Source organism: Hermetia illucens, chromosome 1 (genome assembly GCF_905115235.1).
Source record: "Hermetia illucens chromosome 1, iHerIll2.2.curated.20191125, whole genome shotgun sequence".
NCBI classification, from domain to species: Eukaryota; Metazoa; Arthropoda; class Insecta; order Diptera; family Stratiomyidae; genus Hermetia; species Hermetia illucens.
Genome location: NC_051849.1, coordinates 171,559,728 through 171,583,626, shown reverse-complemented (window position 1 = coordinate 171,583,626; position 23,899 = coordinate 171,559,728). Strand labels below are relative to the sequence as shown.

Below are 23,899 nucleotides of genomic sequence, written 5' to 3'. Positions count from 1 at the left end.
TTCAATTCTTCGTGGTATACTGTGAACACAGGATTCAATGCATTAAGAGATAAGTGGATTGTCCAAGGTGTACTTCGCGAATATTTTGAGTTAAAACTTCCTTCGTAGGGTTCGTACGCCTTTCATAAACCTTTTGTTTTAAAACATTCCAACCATCTTAAATTGGGTTGACTTCAGGGGAATTTTGTTACAAAGGAAGAACGGTGATGCTTCAACTGGACCAAAGCCTCTTGACAGATTTCGCAACATGGCAGGGTGCACGGCCTTGCATAAAGAGCGTGGAAACTTCATTTGCTTCCAATAATTGTTTAAATGGCACAAGACTAACGTTTAAGACTTTTAAATATTCCTGCTGTTTCTTGCTGCCATCCACAAAGTGCAAGGGTCCAATATTTTTTTTACTACCACTAGCCAAACTATCACTGAAGGAGGGTGTTTAACAGTTACTTGAACGCAAGAAGGATGGTACTTAAACATGAGCCCTCAATTCTGAAACAAAATATGTTCCACTTTAGCTATCTTAGGCCCAAACTAGGCGGTTTTCCCACTGAATATTATTTATATCCATGTCACCTTTGTGAAAATGTGCTATATAAGGAAGCGAACAATATCTGCCAATCACTTTCGGTCATGCTGTTCTTAGGGCAGAGGTGAGGTCTTGCACTGGACGAAACCGTTAGTAGCTTTTCACTTCTGGAGAAGTTAATTACTACGATTAAAACGATATAAGGCTTGGCAAGTGCTATATGCTGCGTCAAGAAAAATCTCCAAGGAATTAAAATTCGCCAAAACCAAGTAGAAATGACATGGCTATGGCTGTGTGAACATGGCGACTTTCATTTTAATATTTACATTTCCACCGTGTAGTCAGCCAAAAGTAATATGAAATTTCATCATCAAATGACTGCATTCCCTCTACAGTGGAACTTTTGAGTTGAGAATATAATATTGTAAAAAAATAAATGGGTTCTTGAGTTTTTGTTTCTAAACAAAGGCCTTAACGAACGAATATATCAAAGTTCCTTATATGTGTCATCTTTTTCTTCAGCCTTTGTCCCGCTCACAAGTGCGGTCGGTTCGTCGTGATCGGTTTCGCCATTTAGTTCTATTGAATGCTTGATCTGGGTGCAATCTCCAGGCTTTTAAATTCCTATCCAGCGTATCAAGCCACTGTCACACCAACTTCCGGTTGGAATATTAGCTAATCCAACACCAACACCTTCGAGTCTCGAAACACTGCATGAAAATATGGATTGACATTTATATAATTTGACAGTGACTCTGTTGATTTATTTGAGTGTTGTTTGTTTATTGTTATGTAGTAAGAACAATTGCCGTTATGTCGCTAAGATCAAAAGTTATCCAGTTATATAAACATGTAAGTGCACTTTGATCGGGCAATCCTTTCGATGAATATTGTAAACTGGTCGATTATTTTCGGCTTATTTCCGATTTGGGCAGTTATTCTCTGTCGTACAAACAAGAAATTAGCTTAGTTTATCCTTAGCGCAATGCAAAATAACTATTGGAATTAGGTGACTTTCCTTCTTTCTTTGCTACCCTATCGCTTGATTTTAGAAGTTGTACTCTAGTAAGTTCTATTACTTGGTCTTAACGAGTTGGGTGTATTTCGGCCAAATTAGCAGCATTGTTAGTTTTTGGAACTACTTTAATTTGCTCTTGTTTCTAAAAATAAAGTCAAAACAGAGACGGTGCTGGGGGTCATTCGTCCTCATCATTTATATAGACATTAATATAGAGGTTCACAGAATATTTCAACCAGCACAACTTATTTCAACTTATGAACAAAATGAAATATAAATATTTATATACATCATCATCAACGGCGCAACAACCGGTATCCGGTCTAGGCCTGCCTTAATAAGGAACTGCAGACACCCCAGTTTTGCGCCGAGTTCTACCAATTCGACACCTCTAAAAACTGTCTGGCGTTCTGTCCTACGCCATCGCTCTATCTCAGGCAGGGTCTGCCTCGTTTTCTTTCTCTAACATAGAAATTGTTCTTATAGACTTTCCGGGCTGGATCATCCTCATCCATACGGATTAAGTGTCCAGCCCACCGCAAACTGTTGAGCCGCATTTTATCCACAACCAGACGGTCGTGGTATCGCGCATACATCTCGTCGTTATGTAGGCTATGGAATCATGTAGGGGGCCAAAAATTCTTCGGAGGATTTTTCTCTCGAACGCGGCCAGTTTTTTTCCTAAGAACCCAAGTCCCCGAGGAATACATAAGGACTGGCAAAATCATTGTCTTGTACTGTAAGAGCTTTGACCCTATGGTGACACGTTTCGAGCGAAACGATTTTTGTAACCTGAAATAGGCTCTGTTGGCAGCCAACAACCGTGCTCGGATTTTATCGTTATAGCTGTTATCCATATTCCAACAGTTTTTCCATCGCTTTTCGCAGAGAGAGAATCTGATCTGTTGCTGATTTGCTTGGAGTCAATGATGTTGTGGGCGGCTTAGCAATATAGACGAGAATATTTTATAGATGGTATCTCTATAATTGCTGCACTGCATGATATCCCCCCTTTTTATGTATGGGACAGATAATGCCTCGTTGCCAGTCGTCAGGCATTGATTCGCTGTCTCATACTTTGAGCATCAGTTGATGAACCGTTTGGTGTAATTGGTCGCATCCATATTTAACCAATTCGGCTGTAATTCCACCGGCCCCTGGCGACTTATGGTTTTTAAGCCGATGAATTGCACGGACTGTTTCAGTTGGCGGGACCTCCAACTCGCCGATATTTTGGTTGTTGAGCAGTTCATAAAAGTACTCCAATATGAACCATTTTGTCGGAAATCAGATTTCCCTCTTTGTCTCGGCAGGATGAACATCGAGGTGTATAAGGCTTCATCATGCTGACTTGTTGGTAAAACTTGCACGCCTGGTGTCGTTGCTCTCTGTACTTTTCTAGTTCACAGACTTGTTGGTTCTACCAGGCTTCCTTTTTCCGTCGGTGAAGTCGCTGCTCCACTCGACGAAGTTCGTGATAAATCTTTTCGCGTGCCCGCGTTCTTTGAGAATGCAACATTACTCGGTATGCAGCATTCTTCCGTTCCGTTGGTAGCTTACATTCGTCGTCAAACCAGCCGTTCCAACTCTTTTTGCGTTCTTCAGGTGGTTGTGAAGATCGCTTGTTGACGCTTTTTGCGGCATCCATTTCCCTTTTATAAGTGTTGTAGAGGGCTGTGTTGTGAATGGCTTCGGTATTCACTCTCACCTGATTGTCAGAGGGGATTGTAGGTGGTGTCGTAATTCGAGCTCGGAGCGCCATGCCAACGAGATAGTGGTCCGAGTCTATATTGGCCCCCCTATAGGTTCTGACATTCATTAATGCTGAGAGGTGGCGGCGCTCAATCAGCACGTGGTCAATTTGGTTGAAAGTCGTCTCGTCTGGAGAGGCCCACGTATGTTTGTAGACCGCTTTCCGCGCAAACCAGGTACTTCCAACACCAATTTCGTGCGGTAATCCGCAGTCCACTATTATTGGTATTCCAATGTAAGCTATGGGAGCCAACGTATCGCCTGAATTTTGATTGTGATATCATACTTGGGATAGGCTTCGAGGTTCCGCTCAACTGCCTCGTAGAAGGTATCCTTCTCCGACTCGCAGTCCCCTCTGTAGGGGCGTGAACTTTTATGAGGCTTACATCTCTAAACTTGTCTCGCAAACGCCGAGTGCATAGTCTTTCGCTTATATTTTCAAAGCCGATAAAAGCAGGTTTAATTTTTTGGCTGACTAAGAAACCTACTCCGCTATAATATATGGTGTATATGATGCGGCTCTTCTCCAGGAAACCGGTCCCTGTCCATCGCATCTCTTGCAACGCTGTTACTTCAGCCTTATATTGGGACAGCGTATCGGCTAGCTGGTGAGCAGCACTCGGTGTGTACAGGGAGCGTACGCTCCATGAGAAAATGTGCAAATCGTTAATCCATTGTCGTTGTCGGGTTCGCCGTTGTATTATCCGTCCAGTCCGAGGCTCCTGTTGTGGCTTCGTAATTTCGGTTTTCCGTGTAGGGTTGTCAGCCCTACCCAACCGCCAACCTAGAGGACCAGTTGGTACATTTTGTCCCGTTTTAGGCGCGGGAGACTCGCCATCATCCTTCTCTGTTTGTAGTTTTTCATAAAGAAAGAAGAAGAAGAAATATTTTTATTATATTAATATAATCTAAGTGTAAATATGCAGATATAAATATATTAACAGAAGGAATAACAATATTAAATATATTCCTACGTTAGCTAGAATGATATAGGGAATTGCATATGTTGCATAGATTCGTCTTATATCTTATTCCAACCATTCATTTGGAGAAAGAGAAGTTTTTTACTATTTGGTATTAATAAGGGGACAATTGTTAAATCCGAATGTACCATTGTTTTAATGGCAAAATGAAGGAACTATTTTTTAATAATCGCTAAATCGGTTGTACTTTTTCTTTCGTGTGAAACGCCTCATATTTTGAACAGCAACCGCCTCTGAATATAGAATATACTCGGCAGGATATGTACTTTCAAGTAGTATTTTTGAAATAAATTGTTCTGCTGGCCTGTAAAGTTAGAATAATTACCGTTATCAAAGTTGTAACTTTGAAGAAGCTTCCAAAAAAATTTCCAAATATCCTTTTGTAATTTTTGCGTATTTCAGTTGCTTCATGTATAAAATTTAATTTGCGTTTGAATGCGACTTTTGTGGTTATACTATTTTCTGGGCAGAGGTACTATAACGAGAAGACATCTGACATCTGAGATACTGTAACGAGAAGACATCTGACGAAGCCGTTAAAAATTGCAGCAAATTTCATCTACGCTTTTCGGCTCCTACAATATGTTGAGTTGCCAATGGAACCTACAAGCAATGCAATGTAAACTGGGCCAGGTGTACTTGGCGGAAGACTTCAAACTTCATTCAGTTTCTCTAACTGAAAATGCGGGTGAAGGCGCTTTGCTGCAGATGTGGCTGTAAAATCTTCAGCCAGTGATCAGCAGCCATCTTTAAATCCTCACCAAGTACCTGCATAAAGACTGCTCTCGCAGACTATATTCATTAAATTTGGAGAAAAATGCTTTGTTACCACATTGCAATTTTGCTGATGAAATTTCTGCTTGCTCACAGCGTAGCGTACATTGGGACGTGCAAGTTTAGATGAAGCGGACGACTTGACAGTACAAGGCACAATCAATTTGCATCTACTAATAACGCATCAAGGACGATGAATATTTGTTTCTTAAAGCTATGGTGCTACAGAATTTGGTGGAAAACAGAACAAGCAAAAGTAGTGTGGAATAAAAATAAAACTAGGTAGCTTGCTCCTACTACAATATATTTTAATAGTTAGTAAATACGTATTTCGAAAGCTACTTACTTTCTTCCTCAGTACTTAAGCTAGATAACTATTTTTAGTGTGGAATAATCCGCGTCCATTGTCTATAATATACTGCCGGCTATCAATAAATAATAAATTTATATTCCAAAAAAATGTAAACCTTGAGCAAAAGATGATGATGGGGAAAATTTTTCAATTCTAGACAAGCGAAATTAAGTTACAAAGCGGCCAAACAACGAGGAACTTCGAAAAGCTGTTCATCTTGTTAGATAATAGTGTTGTTAACGTTTTGCCTGACATGAATACCATTAGATGTTATATATGCTGAGAAGCAATCTCGTTCCTGTTTACCAACCCTGCATAGTTGGATTAGGGGTTTTAGATGTATTCTACACATGAGCTACCAAATGCTTACAAAAAAGTGGCGAGTTCTAAGGAGGAGAAGGATAGATATTTCTGAGAAGATTATGTATTTCGTACCCAATTAAAAAAAACAACTACTATGTATATTGTTTTTATTTTCCGTTAAATTCTGAATTTTCAACTATTTATAAACATCAGTTTAACCCCTGAAAGCAATCTGATGTATTACATCTTCGCTGAAGGAAAAGGTACAAGCCTACCCCATCCGTGTTAATTAAAAATATTTTAAATTTATTTGCATCAGCGAAACATTGATCTTTGAAATTACGTCCGTTCGTCTCGATTTTTGACCACATTTTCCATAAATTCGATACCATTGAACAGCGAAAGTTGGTTCCTTTCCATTTCAAAAAAGTAGCTCACATTGTTGACAGAATCTATGTTATGCCACCGGCTATTATTTTGTTACTTACATATTCAAGTAAAGTGAAATATTTGAAATAAACTCCTATAAATTTTATTTATCCTGACTGAAATTAAACTTTGGAGATTTCTTTGTTCAAATGTTTGTTTGGTCTGATAATCTGTCTGAAAATCACCTGTAACGGTATATAACAGGTTTTGCAGATATATCTCGTTTCGCTGCGCTATGCCTTTGAATAGCATACTCTAGACATTCTAGTTAGATTTGTTTTTACGATTGTGACTATTTGTTCTAAAATGTGGTCGTTTCGTTTTTTTGAAAGCCTGAATCTTAGTAAGGAGCAATTTTAGATGTATGGGAACAGTTTTGTATTAAATTTCGTCTCTCCTCCCACGATTTGACCAGAACCTTTACAACTTTCTGCTCTTTTAACACAACTAAACATGATGCGCAAAGAATTGGCGTTATTTAAAGGTTATGAATTGAGTAAATCTACTTTGTTCAGACTCAATTTAAATGCAAGAGCTACGATCCTCTTCAAGTCCACCCAACTACTGGCCTATGCTGACGATATCGACATCATGGGAAGAATGACCCGAGACGTACAAACTGCCTTCACCCAATCAATGAAGGCAAGACAAAATATATGGTGGCAACGTCAGCATCAAAAACCAACCAACCAACATCATCAAATCGCACTGGTCAAAGGAGAAGAATAAAGATAGGAGACTACAACTTTGAGACTGTTGATAATTTCTCCTATCTAGGGTCGAAAATCACAACCGATAACAGCTACGATAATGAAATCCGTGCACGGTTGTTGTCAGCCAACAGAACCTATTTCAGCTTACAAAGACTGTTCCGCTCGAAACGTCTCACCATAGAGTCAAAGCTCTTACTGTACAAGACTATGATCTTGCCAGTCCTTATGTATTCCTCGGAGACTTGGGTTCTTAGCAAGAAAAATTGCGAACTCTTGGCCGCGTTCGAGAGAAAAATCCTCCTAAGAATTTTTGGCCCCCTACATGAGGATGGACGATTCCGTTGCCTACACAATGACGAAATCTATGACCGCTACCATGACCGTCCGATTGTGGATAAAATCCGGCTCAATAGGTTACGGTGGGCGTGTCACTTAATCCGTATAGATGAGGATGATCCCACCCGGAAAGTCTATAAGGACAATATCTATGGTAGAAAAAGAGGACGAGGCAGACCCTGCCTAAGATGGAGCGATGCCGTAGGTCAGGACGCCAGACAGCTTTTAGGGATATCGAATTGATGGACCTCGTCGCAAAACCGGGATGTCTGGAGTTCCTTATTAAGGCAGGCCAGGACCGGATACCGGTTGTTGCGCCGTTGATGATGATGATATTCCGGTCCGGGCATGGGGGAAATTTAATCCTCTTTTGCTAAAACATCTGAGATTTCATTTCCCTCTACACCACAATGACCGGGTACCTAGAGTAGTTTCACCGTATTGAATCTAAAAGCAGAGTTCAATCCATTTCTGTATTCCTGAATGATTTTTGAAGTGATCAAAGGACTGCTCAACGCCCTTAATGCAGCCTGACTATCGTATTCACTTCAGTCTGAAAGACCGCTGTATATTGCCCCAAGGGACAAGCCCATTGCTTACTTTTATTCGAGAGGTAGATTCCTGCTCCAGAACCCTGTTCTGTTCTTGAGCCATCGGTGTAGAAGACGTCAGTATATCCTGGCACGCATTCTTCTATTTCGTCCCAGTTTTCTCTTCGTTTCAAGATAACTTCATATCTTCTACCAAACAGATGTATGGGAATCCGAGAATCAGAAGGCATTGCGAAAACTGTATTCAGTCCTCCTAATATTGTTTCCAATGATCTGTGCCCCCATGTCCATTGTTTCCCCATAGGTCTAATCGAATTAGTCTTTGAGCTGCTTTCATTGCAGTGCTCTGAATAAACAAATCGAAGGGCTGCGAACTAAGTAATGCATTCAGAGTTGCGCCGGATGGCTAGTGATACGAAGACACACAGCCCCTTGCAGTGTGGCTAGCTTGCAGCGAAAATTATTTGTTTCACCTTAATCCACCACACTAGGCATCCGCATAAGCTTGAATAGCATACTCTTCAGAAGTGGCGATATCACACCTCTTTGAGGGCAGTTTTTCGTCGCTTCCGGTGTTAGGTAACAATTAATACCCAGTTCAGCACACAGTACCCTCTGCGTTAGCATAGCGTATCCGCTTAATTAAAGTTTCATCCACACCATGCTCTCTGGCGGCATCACAAAGCTTTTGGAAGGGCGCACAGTCAAACGCCCCTTCAATGTCGACGAACATCCCCATCGCGTACTTGCTTTTCAGAATTGCGTCCTCTGTCTTTGAAACAAAAGAGTGAAGAGCAGACTGGCAGGACTTTCTACGTTGCTAAGCATGTTGGTTTTCATTCAATGGATGCGACCTTAGCGCCTTCTCGCGAATGTGATGCCGAACCAGTCTCTAGACATTTCAGCGAAAATGATGCTAAGCTTATTTGCGTGAAGTTCTTTGGATATGAATAGTTATATTCTCCCGGCTTAGGTATGAAGACTACCTTCACCTTCTGCCAAGAAGAAGGCACGTAGCCCAGAGTAAGACATCCTCGAAAAATATTTCTTAGAAGTTGCTTTAAGTTCTCTATACCCTCCTTTAGCATGGCTGGGTAGATGCCATCCATGCCAGGTGCTTTGAAGTGTTCATAACATAGCAGCTCTCGTGTTTTCATTGGTAACAACCGCTTTCGCAGTGTCCCAATTTCCTTTGCAACATCCTCGTGTTGAAAGGTTTGCAGAAACCGCCAATTCTCTTCCTCCCCCTTCTGAGGTCTGTTCTCCCGGGAGGTGTACTTCCAAGGGAGTCTGTATAGAGTCAACTCTGGAGTTCATCCGGTTTTCTAAGAGAGTCCAAATTGGCTGACTCATCCTTATTAAGGACTCTGCACATCCTTACCTTCTAGTTCCTCACAGTATGCTTCAAAACAGTCTCGTTTCGAATATTTTACGAGCCTTTTATATTCACGCTGTGAGTTCCGGAAGTTTAACCAGCGTTCATCTTTATTGCTTTTGCAAGCACGATTTAGAAGTCGTCTGGTTGATTTCCCGAGTCTTTGCAATGCTCGTTTTACCACGTTGGCCTCTTCAAAGCACTTTAAAACTGCGCGAATCAGAGTTTCCAATTGATCTTCTTCAAAGGAGTCTTTTATCGCCTAGGGAGCTCCACTTTCTCGCCAAGGAGTTAACTGAACTTTGTCCAATCCGTTTTCTTAGGATTCCGTTTTTGCATTGCAGTAGATAGGAAGAGACTTTGCCGTGCTGCATGTTAAATTGACTAACATTTATGTTTGTAGACATAAGTGAAATCTAATGTGAAAACCGCCGCTAACTGAAAAATTTGCTGTGTTCAGTGTGGATCTCACCGTGGATATTAGCTTGTCCTCACCTTCCGCCGAAAGTGAGCTTACTTGCGTCCGATTTCTCTGGGCATCACCACACTTGGTAGTGTAGCAACGCCCATGTCCTCATTCACAAGAAACTTCGCCTTCTTTCGCAGTGCCTTCCGTTGTCTTCGGTCGGGAATCCTCCCAGGTTCACGGTGTTCGGGCTGCATGGGTTTCTTTTCACATACCGGAATTAGACTAGCTGCGTGCACATCACCGGCTTCCCTTTCTTTCGCTATTCCTGGTAGAGGCGGAGGAGAAGGTTCTGGCAGGGAAGCCTGTAGTCCCTTCTCCTTTGCGGCTGAAATTTCCTTTTGCCGAGTCTTTCTCTCCCGCCTTTTCCCACCTTTCCACCGAATTTATTATCAATCAGAATAACCGTTTCTGAAGAAATAGCTGTGACAAACAGGCAGACGGATGGTCAGACAGACCGTCAAACCCACCTTAATAAGGTTTTGTTTTAAACAAAAGCTTAAAAATCAAACACCATAGCAATACCAGTTACTTTTAACCACTTAGCTAACATAAAAATAATAATTATTTCTTGCAATTTATTATTTCAGCTTATATACCTCAGCCGCGAATATCCAGAACGTCCTGATAACCTCAGGAAACACATTCACGACACTTTCATGAAAAACAGCAAGGAAACCGATGAGAAGAAAATTAAAGCACTCCTAGCACATGGAAGATATGTGGCCAAAGAAATTGAAGCTCTATATTCACTTAGAAAGTATCGTGCAATGAAAAAGCGTTACTATGATGACAAATGACCGACTTTAAGTTCGAGGAATTTTCAGAAAAGATAATTTTTATATTCAGATTTTTGCTTGTTAAAATGTGAATGCTATGAAAATGAACTTTTAATGAAAATGAGAAATGTTAAACAATTGTACATTGTAAATATAATATATTTTTGATATAGTGAAAAATAGTAGTATTTCTTGTACACAGCACTAGCCACCTGCATAGGAATTATTCATTGCTTATGATATATGATATATAATTTTAGACAAAATTTCTAATATTCGCAGTAAAATATCTACCATAAGGTCATTCATGTTATTCCATACTTGTCGAAATTCGGCATAAAGGTGCAATATCTGCGTACTATTCATGCATTGATTCGAAGAGCTTGCAGGGATCTCGAAACAGAAGTCAGAATTTTAACGTCAATCTCTGTTGGGTATAGTATATCAGTACTACCATTTGATCCATACGCATGCATCCGCTTGGCATTTTTTAGATGCCAGAAAATTTGGTATAATTCCACAGGTTTGCAAAAAAAAATGTTGAGAAGCTATTTTGGTAATTTTAACTGATGGTTTTATATGGTTTTTGGTGCACTGAATCCGAAGATGAATTCCGGTTTACAGTAGTACGGCAGGTTTTTTTTTTACAAATTGGGTAGGTCTGTTTCTCAATGATAATAATCGAAAGAGATATAAGTCCTGCACATAAAAATATGTGAAGTCATGTTTATTATTTTAATGATTTATTTTTGAATAAAATGAGATCTTTATTTTTATCCAAAAATGTTCCCTCAACATCCTTAAATGCGAACCATTCCTGTCTATCGAGATCTGTCATGGTGCTGGAAAAATTCTTGATTCGCTCGAAGTCTTCTGCCATTTAACTCAACAAATATACTTTCCTTGAATTTCGTCTCCGAGAGACCTGTGCATCCATATTGGATTTAAAATTGAACCATCAAATGCTTGGTGTGACTACAATAAACTAGAACTTTTTCTTGGGTGAAATGAGGCACAAATTTTTTTTCACGATATCTGAAACAATAAAAAGACACTTCAAGTAGTAATCATTTTTAACTCTTGAGAAGATCCAGATCTTTTATCAAATCATGTATCTCTTCTTGGGAGAACAATTTTGGTCTAGTATTATCTTCAAAGCCAGAGTTTGATTCCTGATCGTCCTGAGGTTGCACTTCACTTTTATCTGAAATTGGTGCCTCTTTGAAACTGGTGTGTCTGCATCATGAGGAAGAGAACGAATAGCTAAAGGTGAATTTGGATAAAACTGTATAGGCAGTTTACATGCATGTAATCATGTGGCGCAGCAGGATTGGCAGCATTCGAAATTTATTTCGCATGTTACGAATGCGAGCGCGAACGATACAGAATGTATGTGTGTCTGCCTGTTGTTGATGCCTCTGACATCGCAGTAGGTGCTGCTCTTCACCAAAAGGTGAATCAGGTCTGGCAGCCGTTGAGTTTCTTCTCTAAGCAGTTGAACCCTGCTCAGCGGAACTACAGTACCTACGATCGCGAACTGTTCGCCGCGTACTTGAACATCAAATACTTCCGCTTCTCACTAGAAGGCAGGCCGTTCACAGTGTTCACGGACCATAAGCCTCTCACGTATGCTTTGAAACAAAAGTCCGACCAAGCATCAACTTCGACACCTGAGCTTTATAAGCCAGTTTACGTCAGACATCCAACACGTGTCCGGCAAGGACAACATAGTTGCTGACGCTTTGTCTCGTCTCTCCGAAGTTAACATCCACGCCTCACTCGACTTCTCGGCTATTGCCAAAGCGCAGGAGGATGACGAAGGAATCCACCCCTAAATACAAATTTCGGGAGTTGCCCATCTTCGGCTCGAACCTCTCTCTCTGCTGCGAAGGCTCGGAAAAGGGACCCCGGCCATACATTTCGGCTACCTTTCGCAAGGGAATGTTCAACGTGGTTCACGACTTAGCCCATCCAGACATCAGGACAACAAATCGGTTAGTCACCGAGAAATACTTCTGGCCCTTTCATGAACAGGAATGCCAACTGCTGGGCCAGAGAGTGCATCGCATGCCAGAAGTGTAAAATCTCCAGGCATGTAAGGAAAGAAGTGGGCTCATTTCTCCGCACTACCAAGCGGTTCCACACAATACACCTCGACATAGTAGGACGTTTGCGAGACTCGCGCGGTTACAAGTATTGTCTCACAATCATCGACAGGTTTGCGCGGCGGCTTGAGGCAATACCTCTGAAAGACATTACAGCGCAATATTGTGCCGAAGCCCTCTGTCGAGAGTGGATACCTCGTTTCGGCGTCCCTGCAGTGGTCATCACTGACCAGGGAATGTCATTTGAGTCCAGCCTTTTTTCGGAGTTAGGCAAACTCCTGGGATTTAAACGCCAGCGGACTACTGCATACCACCCGCAATCCAATGGGATGTTAGAATATTGGCACAGAACACTGAAAGCGGCTATTATGGCACGCGACGATCCGTCCTGGACTCAAGTCTTGCCTGTCGTTTTACTCCCCCTACACCTCCCACCCGACACTCGTCCGCATCTGTCTGTGCGCTCAAGAAGCTGGACACGTACACACACGTCCAGGTCAGGACGGATGCCGTCCGGAAGCCGCTTCCATATGAAGGCCTGTACCGCGTTCTCGAGCCGGGAGAACATTCCTTCCAGCTCGAGATCAGTGGACACAAAAAGGCGGTCTCCTTGTCCAGGCCGAAGCCCATGTGCGTCCCAAAACAGCGTCGCGTTCGCTTCGCAGATTGATGAGGAACGCAGTTCCGGATTTGGTCGCTGAAACCCCTAAGTTTCATCAGGGGGTGGAGTAATGTAGCGCAGCTGGATTGGATTGGCGAATGCGAGTGGTTAGATGACGCCACCGACGCTCTGCATGCGTTTTAGAACTCGCCAGGAGTGGAGAGCCAGCGGTAAAAAGTGCCGCTGGTTGGAGGCAGAGGGACCGCATGGAGAACAACCGGTCGCTTCTGCTTCAACCTTCATCGCAGACAGTCGCGTGGGTTTTCTCGTTTCTTATCACACATTTACACCGACATGTAGTTTTTTATATACGATTTACAATTTTCTTCGTTTCCTTGCATTTGTATCATAATATCAAGTTAGCTGACTTATATTTCTCTAGTCCTATTTACTTATTGTAAGAGCTCGTTCAGAAAATGCGTTTGATATGATCAAAATACTACAATATCTGTCTGTCAGATCTGGCTAAGGTAAAGTTCCCTTTGGTTAAATCTGAATTTCCTTTTTGTGAAAAATCCTGTCCCAGACCTGTGTAAGACCTAAACTTTTCATCATCATCATCATGATCAACGGCGCAAAAACCGGTATCCGGTCTTGGCCTACCTTAATAAGGAACTCCATACAACCCGGTTTTGTGCCGAGTTATACCAATTTGACATCCCTAAAAGTTGTCTGACGTGCTGGCCTACACTATAGCTCCATCTCAGACAGGGTCTGCCTCGTCTTTTTTTTTATCATAAATATTGCCCTTATAGACTTTCCGCGCTGGATCATCCTCTGCCATACGGATTATGTGACCCGCCCGCTGCAACCTATTGAGCCGGATTTTGTCCACAACCGGACGCTCATAGATTTCGTCGTTATGTAGGTTACGGAATTGTCCACCCTCATGTAGGATACTAAAAATTTTTCATAGGATTCTTTTCTCGAATGTGGCCAACAGTTCGCAATTTTTTTTGCTAAGAACCTAAGTTTCCGTGGAATACATGAGGACTAGTAAGATCATTGTCTTGTGTAGTGAAGCCCATAGTGTTTTACGTAGGCACCTGTCGTGAGACTTAATCCTACGGTCCTCTTAAGACACGGATTGATTTTGTGACCACAATCAGAGCCCCGCTGAGACAAGCAACAACGGTACCAGTCTATACCAAGAGCATGGCTTAGCATTCATACTGGTGGATGCAAGAATTACCTAAATCTCTACCGAACTATGGAGTACAGCACCCGTGTTGATACGCAACACCACATCGAGGCCCGAAGGTCTCTTCTCGCTTGAGCATAACCACAACCACCATGAAACTCCCACTAGGGGGGCCAAGTGCAAATAACCAAACTGTCCTCACATACAACAGGAGTTCACCCGAAGTATGTGAGTCCAGGGGCTTTCCTGGTTTCGATGGTACCAGTATACCCCTGGTTAGGTTTCGTGACCAATTTGCCAGTTCAGATGAATCGCCGTGCACACTCGGGTCTGATCTCCCTGATTAGGCCTTTGGAGCATTCGCCTACTGAATCACGGCCGGCAAACCAAAGTAATTACAGCGCCCCCCGGTGCCACCACTATGGAGGTTCTCCTCGGCCACTTGGTTTTGGTTTGGCCGATAGGGTTGCCGCCCCATCTTCCTCGCCGCCACCTCTGAGCACCTGTCTTGTATAGTAAGAGATCTGACCCTATGGTGAGACTTTCGAGCGGAATAGTTTTTCTAAGTTGAAATAGGCTCTGTTATCACCCAACAACTGTGAGCGGATTTCATCGTTATAGCTGCTATCGGTTGTGATTTTCGACCCTAGGTAGGAGAAATTATCAACGTTCTCAAAGTTGTAGTCTCCTATCTTTATTCTTCTCGCTTGACCAGTGCGGTTTGATAATGTTGGTTGATTGGTTTTCGATGCTGACGTTGCCACCATATATTTTGTCTTGACTTTATTGATGTGCAGCCTAAAATCTCGCGCCGCCTGTTCGATCTAGATGAAGACAGTTTGTATGACTGGGGTCGTTCTTCCCATGATGTCGATATCGTCAACATAGGCCAGTAGTTGGGTGGACTTAAGAGGATCGTACCCCTTGTATTCACCTCAGCATCCCGGATCACTTTCTCCAGAGCCAGGTGAAAGAGGACGCATGATATGCATCCCCTTGTCTTAGATCGTTGTTACTTGCTGCTTTTATCTGGCCTCGCACATTGATCAGAATCAGCCTAGTCAGTCTTATCAATTCAGTTTTCTCCTCTCTATGCTATCATAGGCGACTTTAAAGTCGATGAAGAGATGGTGCAGTTGATGTCCATATTCCAACAGTTTTTCCATCGCTTGCCGCAGAGAGAAAATCTGATTCGAAATAATAAAAACTTGTTGTTTCTTTTTCTTTGGTGTGGATATTTATTCTTGCAAGTTCTTGTTAGCACTTGTTGGCACTGATGAAGGGAACAAGTGGTTCCCGAAATATTGGTATTTGCAAGAATAAATATTCACACCAAAGAAAAAGAAACAACAAGTTTTTATTATTTAAATTAATTAATCGTTGGAAACACCGCATAATTTCACTCAGAAATCTGATTTGTTGCTGATTTGTTTGGAGTGAAACCTTTTTGGTATGGGTCAATAATGTTCTGGGCGTATGGGGCTTTTTGGGGTAAGATAGCGGAGAATATCTTATAGATAGTACTCAGCAACGTGATACCTCTATAATTACTACACTGAGTGATTTTTCCCCTTTTATGTATGAGACACATAATGCCTCATTGCCAGTCGTCAGGCTTTGATTTGCTGTCTCATGTTTAACCTATTCGGCGACCTATGATTTTTACGCCGATGAATTGCACGGGCTGTTTATTCTGTACTTGGTGGTGACAGTATTCGGTCGTCATCTTCAGTTGGCGGGACCTCCAACTTGCCGATGTTCTGGTTGTTGAGCAGTTCATCAAAATAGTCAACCCGTCGCTCCAATTAGCCCATTCAGTCGGAAATCAGATTTCCCTCTTTGTTTCGGCAGGATGAGCATCCAGGTGTATAAGGCTTCATCCTGCTGACTTGTTGGTAAAACTTCCGCGCCTGGTGCGGTTGCTCCCTGTACTTTTCGAGTACCAGGCTTCCTTTTTCCGTCTGTCGCTTCTCCGCTCGACGGAGTTTGCGATGAGCCTCTGCGTGTGCCCGCGTCTTTTGAGAATGCAACATTACTCGGTATGCGGCATTCTTCGGTTCCGTTGCTAGATACCATTCACCGTCGAACCAGCCGTTCCAACTTTTCTTGCGGCTGGGGCCAAGTATGCTTGTGGCCGTATCAATAACAACGCTTTTCAGGTGGTCGTGAAGATTATTTGTTGATGATGCATCTCTAGGACATCTGTTAGCTGCGGTTATTATTATCCATTTCTCTCTTATAGGTGTTGCGGTGGGCTGTGTTGTGAATGGTTTCGGTATTCACTCTCATCTGATTGTCAGGTGGTGTTGGGCGGCGTTGAAATTCGAGCCCGGAGCACCATGTCAACGAGATAGTGATCAGAGTCTACATTGGTCCCCCCCCCCCATATGTTCTTCATCAAGGTTGAGAGGTGTCGGCGTTCGATCAACACATGGTCAATTTGGATGAAAGTGGTCCCATCTGTAGAGGTCCACGTGTGTTTGTCCACCGCTTTCCACGCAAACCAGGTACTTCCAACAACCATTTCGTGCGATACTGCTAACTGAATAATCCGCAGTCCGTTATCATTGGTATTTCCACGTAGCTATGGGAGCCGACGTATCGCCTGAGTACGGGCACCGTCCCTACTTGACTGTTGAAATCTCCAAGTATAATTTTAACATACTTGGGACAGGCTTGAAGGGTCCGCTCAACTGCGACTCTGCTGCTCCTCTGTAGGGGTGTGCACTTTTATGAGGCTTATATTTCTAAATTTGCCTCGCAAACGGAGTGCATAGCCTTTCGCTTATATTTTCAAAGCCGATAACAGTAGGTTTCATTTCTTGGCTGACTAAGAAACGTACTCCGAGCACAAGGTTCATTGGATGGCCGCTATTATATATGGTGTGGTGGCTCTTCTCCAGGAAACCGGTCCCTCGCCAGCGCATCTCTTGCAACGCTGTTACATCAGTCTTATATAGGGACTGGGTATCATATCATTTTTCTGTTTTCGTTGCCGGGTTCGTCGTTGTAAAATCCATCTTGTTCGAGGCTCCTTCTGCGGTTTCGTAACGTTGGGTTTCCGTGTATGATTGTCACCCCTACCCAACCCCCAGCTTAGAGGACCATTGGTACAATTTGCCCCATTTTTAGCTGCGGGAGACTCACATTCATGTAATTTTTATTACTAAAGAACTCCCAGCGATAACCACGTGGGGGTGGAGGTAGGGTTTGGTAGTAGAGCTGCTGGTGTTAGTTCAGCAGGCATTTCCCAGGTTTTGCACTCCATCGTGAGTACCAATTTATCTTTCCCCCTGGGGTCTATACTACCCTTTGACCGCGAATGTTATATACGTACTACATATAGGCGGGTTCTCTTCGTTGTTGTTATTTTTTCTTCTGTAATGTGAATTTATGTTGTTTTCAGCGAAGAAAGGAAGGGAGTTCAAATAGAAAAATACAAAGATCATGACTGGTGAAAGTTCAGGTCAACTATAAAAATGTCGATATTACTAAATGTTTATCCACCTCCCTCTTCCTCGTATTTAGCAGAGAGCCTCCTCGTCTCCTAGCTTGCCAATATCGACAGTGAATATTGATGCTGCTTTAAGTTTACATTTGAGCTTCTTAATAGTTATATTGAGGACCATTGTCAACCAAGCGTCGACGTTCATTTATTAGACAGACTATCAAATTATTAATAAGCAGAATATTGAAGGGGAATTCATTTATTCCCTCAGTGAATTACAGGGCCAGGTGAGCTATCCTCAAATTTATCATTCTAGCAAAAGGAGTTAATTTTGTTCTTCCTTTTGCTCAGGAATAAACCGCTTACTTAAAATAAACATAAAAACAAAACATAACAGAAATTATTTGGTTTTTATTTAAGTCTTTCAATTATTCAATATCGTTTGGTTTCATTATTCAATCTCCTCTATTTCATGATGAAACTGTAAGAGTCAATGTTAGTATTTCTCTGAGTAGTTTCAATCTTTTCACTGCCTCTTTGCATCTTCAAAATACATTTTTCATGTAACGCTATTTTCAGACCTTTTTATATTTGCTTTTATTACTCTTAATAGTATTTCCCCCAATTTTTAAATATCCTTTATAAAATAGCTTCTGGTTACATGCCTTAAAATTGGAAAAGAATTTATCTTTTATTCATAAATGGAATGAATTTCAAAATTAGATCCAAAATTGAGCTCAATGAGTGAAGAAATAAAGATGCATGAATGAAATCAATGCAAAAAACGACCATATACAGGAGTCCTTATACTCTAATCTGTGCAAAACAATTTACATCTTTCACTTTATCTAATACGGCATTAGCTGTTTCCTTATTTTCTATTTCCTAGGTGCATGTGAATACTCGTACATTTGTAGTATACATATCTTTCATATATACTTTCCATTATATATCTATCTGGTGTCAGTGGGGCTGTGTGCGTTCCTAAACATTCGTTAAGCTCGTCGGTGGCATAATTTTTTTGAACTTTTCATTCAGTACAGTCTCCAACTAATATTGCAACTGGAAAAAAGCTCAAAAAATATAGCGCCTGTGACGAAAATACTTACTTATATCCTGTCTAGTATGTCATCATTTTTAAAAACATGGATAAATCTTATGTAATATGAGTATCTGTGAGTATGCGGGCTTATGAGACGATTTACTATTGAGGGATGTGATGAGTCCTGTAAAATGTTTGTCTTCTACTTTTGATTTTTTATAAAACTATCATAAAAATTTGGGGTTTCGTTGAATTCATATTGGTAGTATGTATTCTAATGATAATAATCAAAAACACTATTTCTAAAATATTTTCTAAAATACTAAAATAGTTATCGTTAAAGTGGTTGTAAAGTTTTGCTGGAAATTTAGAAATTGTGTGTTGAAGAATAAGAGAATGTTGTGTCCTCTGGAATACTAAACTATCCAAAAATTTTAAAAAGTTCTGGAAACGGCAATATCTATAGGTTGTAGGAAGCAATTAACATTTAATATTTGTATGTATGTGGTTAGAAAAATTGAAAGCACAAGGAATCAACAAGGAATGAGATATTATCGTTGCTTCAAGATCTGGTTCATCCAATTTCAGTAATACATGACAGGTTTTCGACACGCCTTGTTTTAACGATAATTATGCCAGAATTTGGTTATTTGACTGCAAATGATGAAATTAGCAGTTTTGAAAAAAGTATATGAATTTGAAACGAAAGTGAAGGAACAATGCAATTAAATTTATAAGCAGAGACTACAAAAAGCTCGCCAAGTTGACTATGTTACCTAGGTTGTGATATGTCAAAAAAAATAAGAAATAATTTGTGATATTTTTGTATTTCCAGAAGAGGTAGTCTGAATGAAGACAAAAAATAAAAATTACTGGAATAGATTTGGTGCAAATTTACACATATTTATCAACGCCAATTTAGCTGTAAGATCAAACTTGTGGTAATATTCAATAAATGCTAACGTGGTCCATGTGTCCATGTTTTCTGGAAATCAGAACGAAAAGAAGAATTGCGGCTTAGATTTGTAGATCACTATGGTATTTCAGTTCATGCTACTGAGAAATTCAATATTTTTCTCTGATAGGAGCCACGAAACATGATGTTAGAGTATAGTGTCTCTCAGAACCAGTTAATAATTGAGTAACAATGAGGAGGTAATCAGTGCGTTTAGTGCCATTCTGGACAACAAAGCGAGCTTTTGTTAATACTTTCCTTACCATTGCTAATATGGTTAGTGATGCAACCTTAGTGTTTAAAATTCATATTTAATTCCCAGGACGAAAATCATGTCAAGCGGTAGATTTTCGAATAAAAAGCTGTAAAAGCTAAGGGTATTTTTCCATAATTTTAATCTGACCATGCAATTTTTGATAATTTTGATATAAGATGCTAAAATTGCGATAACTAACAATATGCTAAGCTACCTTTTCGCTAACTTCTTTGGTCTTCAGCTTCATATTATTGTGGATTCCACAAATTTTTACAAATTGTTATGTAACTTTTTTATTCTCAGCTAGGTTTATTTTGACGATTGTAATTTTTATAGTTCAGTTTTGGTTTGGTAATTTATAACGAATGCTTACGAAATGCGAAAGAAGATAACGTCAAAAGATTCAATTAGTAGCTCGGTCTTCGACAAATTCCAAAGTTTTAGAATTTTTCTTTGATAGTTTAATACACACAAGCGTTATATCATAGATTAAATAAGGAAACTAAAAGGTGGCGGTGATTAAGACGTTTATCTTCATATCTTCTTAGGAAGTAGTGGAAAACAAACGCGACCGCCTTTTGTTTTATTTATTTGATAGAAACAGTAAAAGGAGGCTAATTTCTTTTTTGAACCCCTGTTTTACAAACGCCTTCTTAGTTTTTTAAGAGCACTAAACCTATTGAGATAAGAAGGAAAAATCTCCACATAGTATTCCTCCTATGGAGAATATTGGGAAGACAAGCTTTGCCTATATCTACTAACTATTAGAAAATTAAATCAAAACGGGAGAGCCAGGTATTATATGAAACCAGTGATAATCCACCCTAAATAGATTCGAGAATATTGAAGGTATTTTCGCCATTTATGTCGGGTAATTTTAATTGTATGGATTTGAATTAATCGAAAGCGTAGCTCAGAAGCGCATGACGTATCACGGTAGTGTAGGATTCTCGGGCTGCCGGAGGGACATTAAAAGCTAATAGGGGATGGATCGTAGCCATGGTGGCATTCACATTGCCATTCCTCTATGAACACTTTTGAGATATCTTTCTTCTAACTTTTATAGATTTCGCTTACATTTTATTCCTTCTCTAGAGTGATAACATCGAACTATCTAGAAGCATAGCATTGCATACAAAAAATGTAACTGGCAGGTTATTTTAGAAAAATTAAATTAAATTAAATTTCATTCGGAGATGATTTTGCTTAAGACGTAAATGGGTTAGGAGGACTGGTAGCCTCCATTTGATTCCATTAATGTTTTTGATCCTAGCATGAATGAGCCGAGAAAACTAAAAACTGTTTCACTGAAATGAAGACATACTGAGTAAACGTTTTGAGAGAGGAAGGAATTCAGGAACTACATAAAATTCTTCGGATATTCATCACGAGCAAAGGATAATATGGATTGTCAATTACGCTTGGAAAAGACTAGCTAATTTGGGGGGCATAATCACCGAAACGGCAGTTACACATTCACTAACATCTGGCTTATGTGTGCATCACTGGAGTTACGAGAATATGTTCAACAGTGACCATGGTGGTCCTTCTGGGTTTGACTCCTCTTCATCTACAGGAGGAGAAGGCGATCATTAGAATGACCGGGGATGTCGACGATGCAAAGGGTTGCTCGGGCGAAGGAAGGTTGGCATCCTTTTTAGGTGGTACCCCGGATTACTGATATGGTGGAATATCATGATAATGAAGTTCCATTTCTATTAGAAATTTGAGACACACCTGAGCAACTAGCTAGCTAGCTACTACCTGCAGCTGATTACCTGGTAAACCGATGAGTCCCTTACAGCAGAGAAAACGAGCGCATGGGCCATTGCTTCAAGAAAGAATACTCTGAATCAAAAGGTAATCATGCTAGTATATTTCAAGCGACAAGGTATGCTATAGACAGATGTGCCCACTTTAACCTCTAAAAGAACGGACAGAACATTACAATACTAATCAACAACTAGGTGGTTATCAATGCATATGCATCCAAGTAGGTGAACTCTGGGCTGGTATGGGAATGTCTTGATAACATCAAGTGCACTTGGCTCGTACAGTAAGATCGGAATACTTTGGGTTCAAGGCCATATTGGGTTAGAAGGGAAAGAAGCAGTCGCTGAGTTGGCCAGGAAGAGAACAAATGCCATTCAATGGACCAGAAATCTTTTTCCGAATCGGAAAGAGATAATGGTCGTAACACTTAGGAAAATGAGTAACGGCTGAGGGAACTATACTGGACGAAGTTACTAGGAATTGACCAGTCCAGAGAGTTTATGGGTAAATATGAACCAAAGCGCTCGCAGTATTGAACCTCACCAAAAAGGGCCTTAGAATTATAGTGCGAATACTCGCATGTCAACGCAGGCTAAATTACCACCAAGAGAAGTTGTAGATAATTGAGGAAATTGTGTGCAGATGCTGTGGGAAAGTAATATCCGTCGGTTAATGGACTGGTTAATATAATATAGGTAACAGTTAAACTATAACCATTAAAGGGGTACAATAGCTCTTCAGAATGCAGGTCAATCCCTCTTGATGTTATTGTTATTATTTTACAGTTGTCACAACCACGTCTAATGTCATATTCTACCTACTACTGGTATCAAGTAGTCCGAGCCTAACAGACTACCCAACCTAGTTAAAAGAATAGAAGGCTTTGGGTGGTGGTGGTCTTTTGCAAGGTTTGAATTAAGACATCTAGGGAAATCGTGAGAGACTTCTGCATGGTGCTGATCTGCTGCAAACCGTGAGGGATTTAAACACAATACTTGCAGCTGACAATTTTATGGAAACTGCAAGCACCTAATCGAGGAGCCAGATTTCTTTGGTTCCCCAGATTGTCCAGTGATTCTTAGTGCACCTTCTTCTCCGAATATTTCTGCCCTATCTGTTTGTCAGTATATTTTTAACTTCGAATATTCTACCCTGGTCGTTCTCCACACGCTCCTTCATAATAAACTTTTTGCTAGCACAACTGGCGGCCACGCTACTCTGAATCTTGCTATAAGAAATAGATCTCGAATACTAAGTCATTTGTTCGAGAAATGGAGATCAACCACTGGCTCCCAGGGACAATTCAAATATTTACCATGCATTGCCCTCGACTTTCATATAACAATTTGCACGTGGTCTGAGTGGAGTAGGACTGCAAACGTCTCAGGGAATCCGGGGGGTAACAGAAGCGTATTCCGGTGAATTGTGAACGATGGAGTGTATTCGTGGTTGACGTGTTGGGTCCCATGAAGGATATATGCCAGTGAACGGATAATAAATATATTCAATGCAGTTATTTTATCATTCTGCAATTTCAGTATCAGCTTTAGACCACGGATACTATGGATGCGAGTTCTGACGAAAATGTGTTCTTACGAGTTGTGATCATTTTCCTAAACAAACACTTGTTTTCCATTGAAAGTATTTCCTGTGGGTGCGAAGGGTATTCTGACATTCCCTTCGCTCCCATAGTAAACATATTCAGGAATGTAAGAATTCGGACAGTGGAATGTTCCAGAAATTATCAACTCGAGTATGGGTTTTTTTTCCATAATTCTTAGGTACTTGGAGAAGTCTGCGTTAATCATAGCTTGGATATGAAGGTCATCGATGCTGTGTTCGGCACGTTATGATCTCTCCAAATGGCTTCGATTCTGAACTAGATTCCAACCACTTATTGCTTTCATTAATAGTGTAGATATAGATACTGCATAGGTGCAGGAAGAATTGTGCAGAAATTTGAAGGAAAGTCCTTCCTTTTAATCATATTATTATTTTGAGGAGTGGGAGTATGGAACACAAAGCATGGTGTACGAGGCCTTTTCCAAGGTCAGTTCAACCGAGCGTCAGTTTTTTGGTTTTGTGACCTGTGGCGGTAAGAGGATTTAAAAACCAATGTGTGGCGCTATTCTTTGTTAACTGAACTCGTATCAGGGCACAA

The 23,899-nt window shown here is 40.8% G+C and overlaps 1 protein-coding gene across 1 annotated transcript; it reads left to right on the top strand.

The window, feature by feature from the left end:
- The first annotated feature begins 1,241 nt into the window (after positions 1 to 1,241).
- Positions 1,242 to 10,537, top strand: LOC119660971 (electron transfer flavoprotein regulatory factor 1). Its single transcript, XM_038070041.1, has 2 exons — positions 1,242 to 1,378; positions 10,169 to 10,537. The coding sequence occupies exons 1-2, from the start codon at positions 1,340 to 1,342 to the stop codon at positions 10,376 to 10,378; spliced, it is 249 nt and encodes an 82-aa protein (XP_037925969.1). The 5' UTR covers positions 1,242 to 1,339; the 3' UTR covers positions 10,379 to 10,537.
- Positions 10,538 to 23,899: the final 13,362 nt, after the last annotated feature.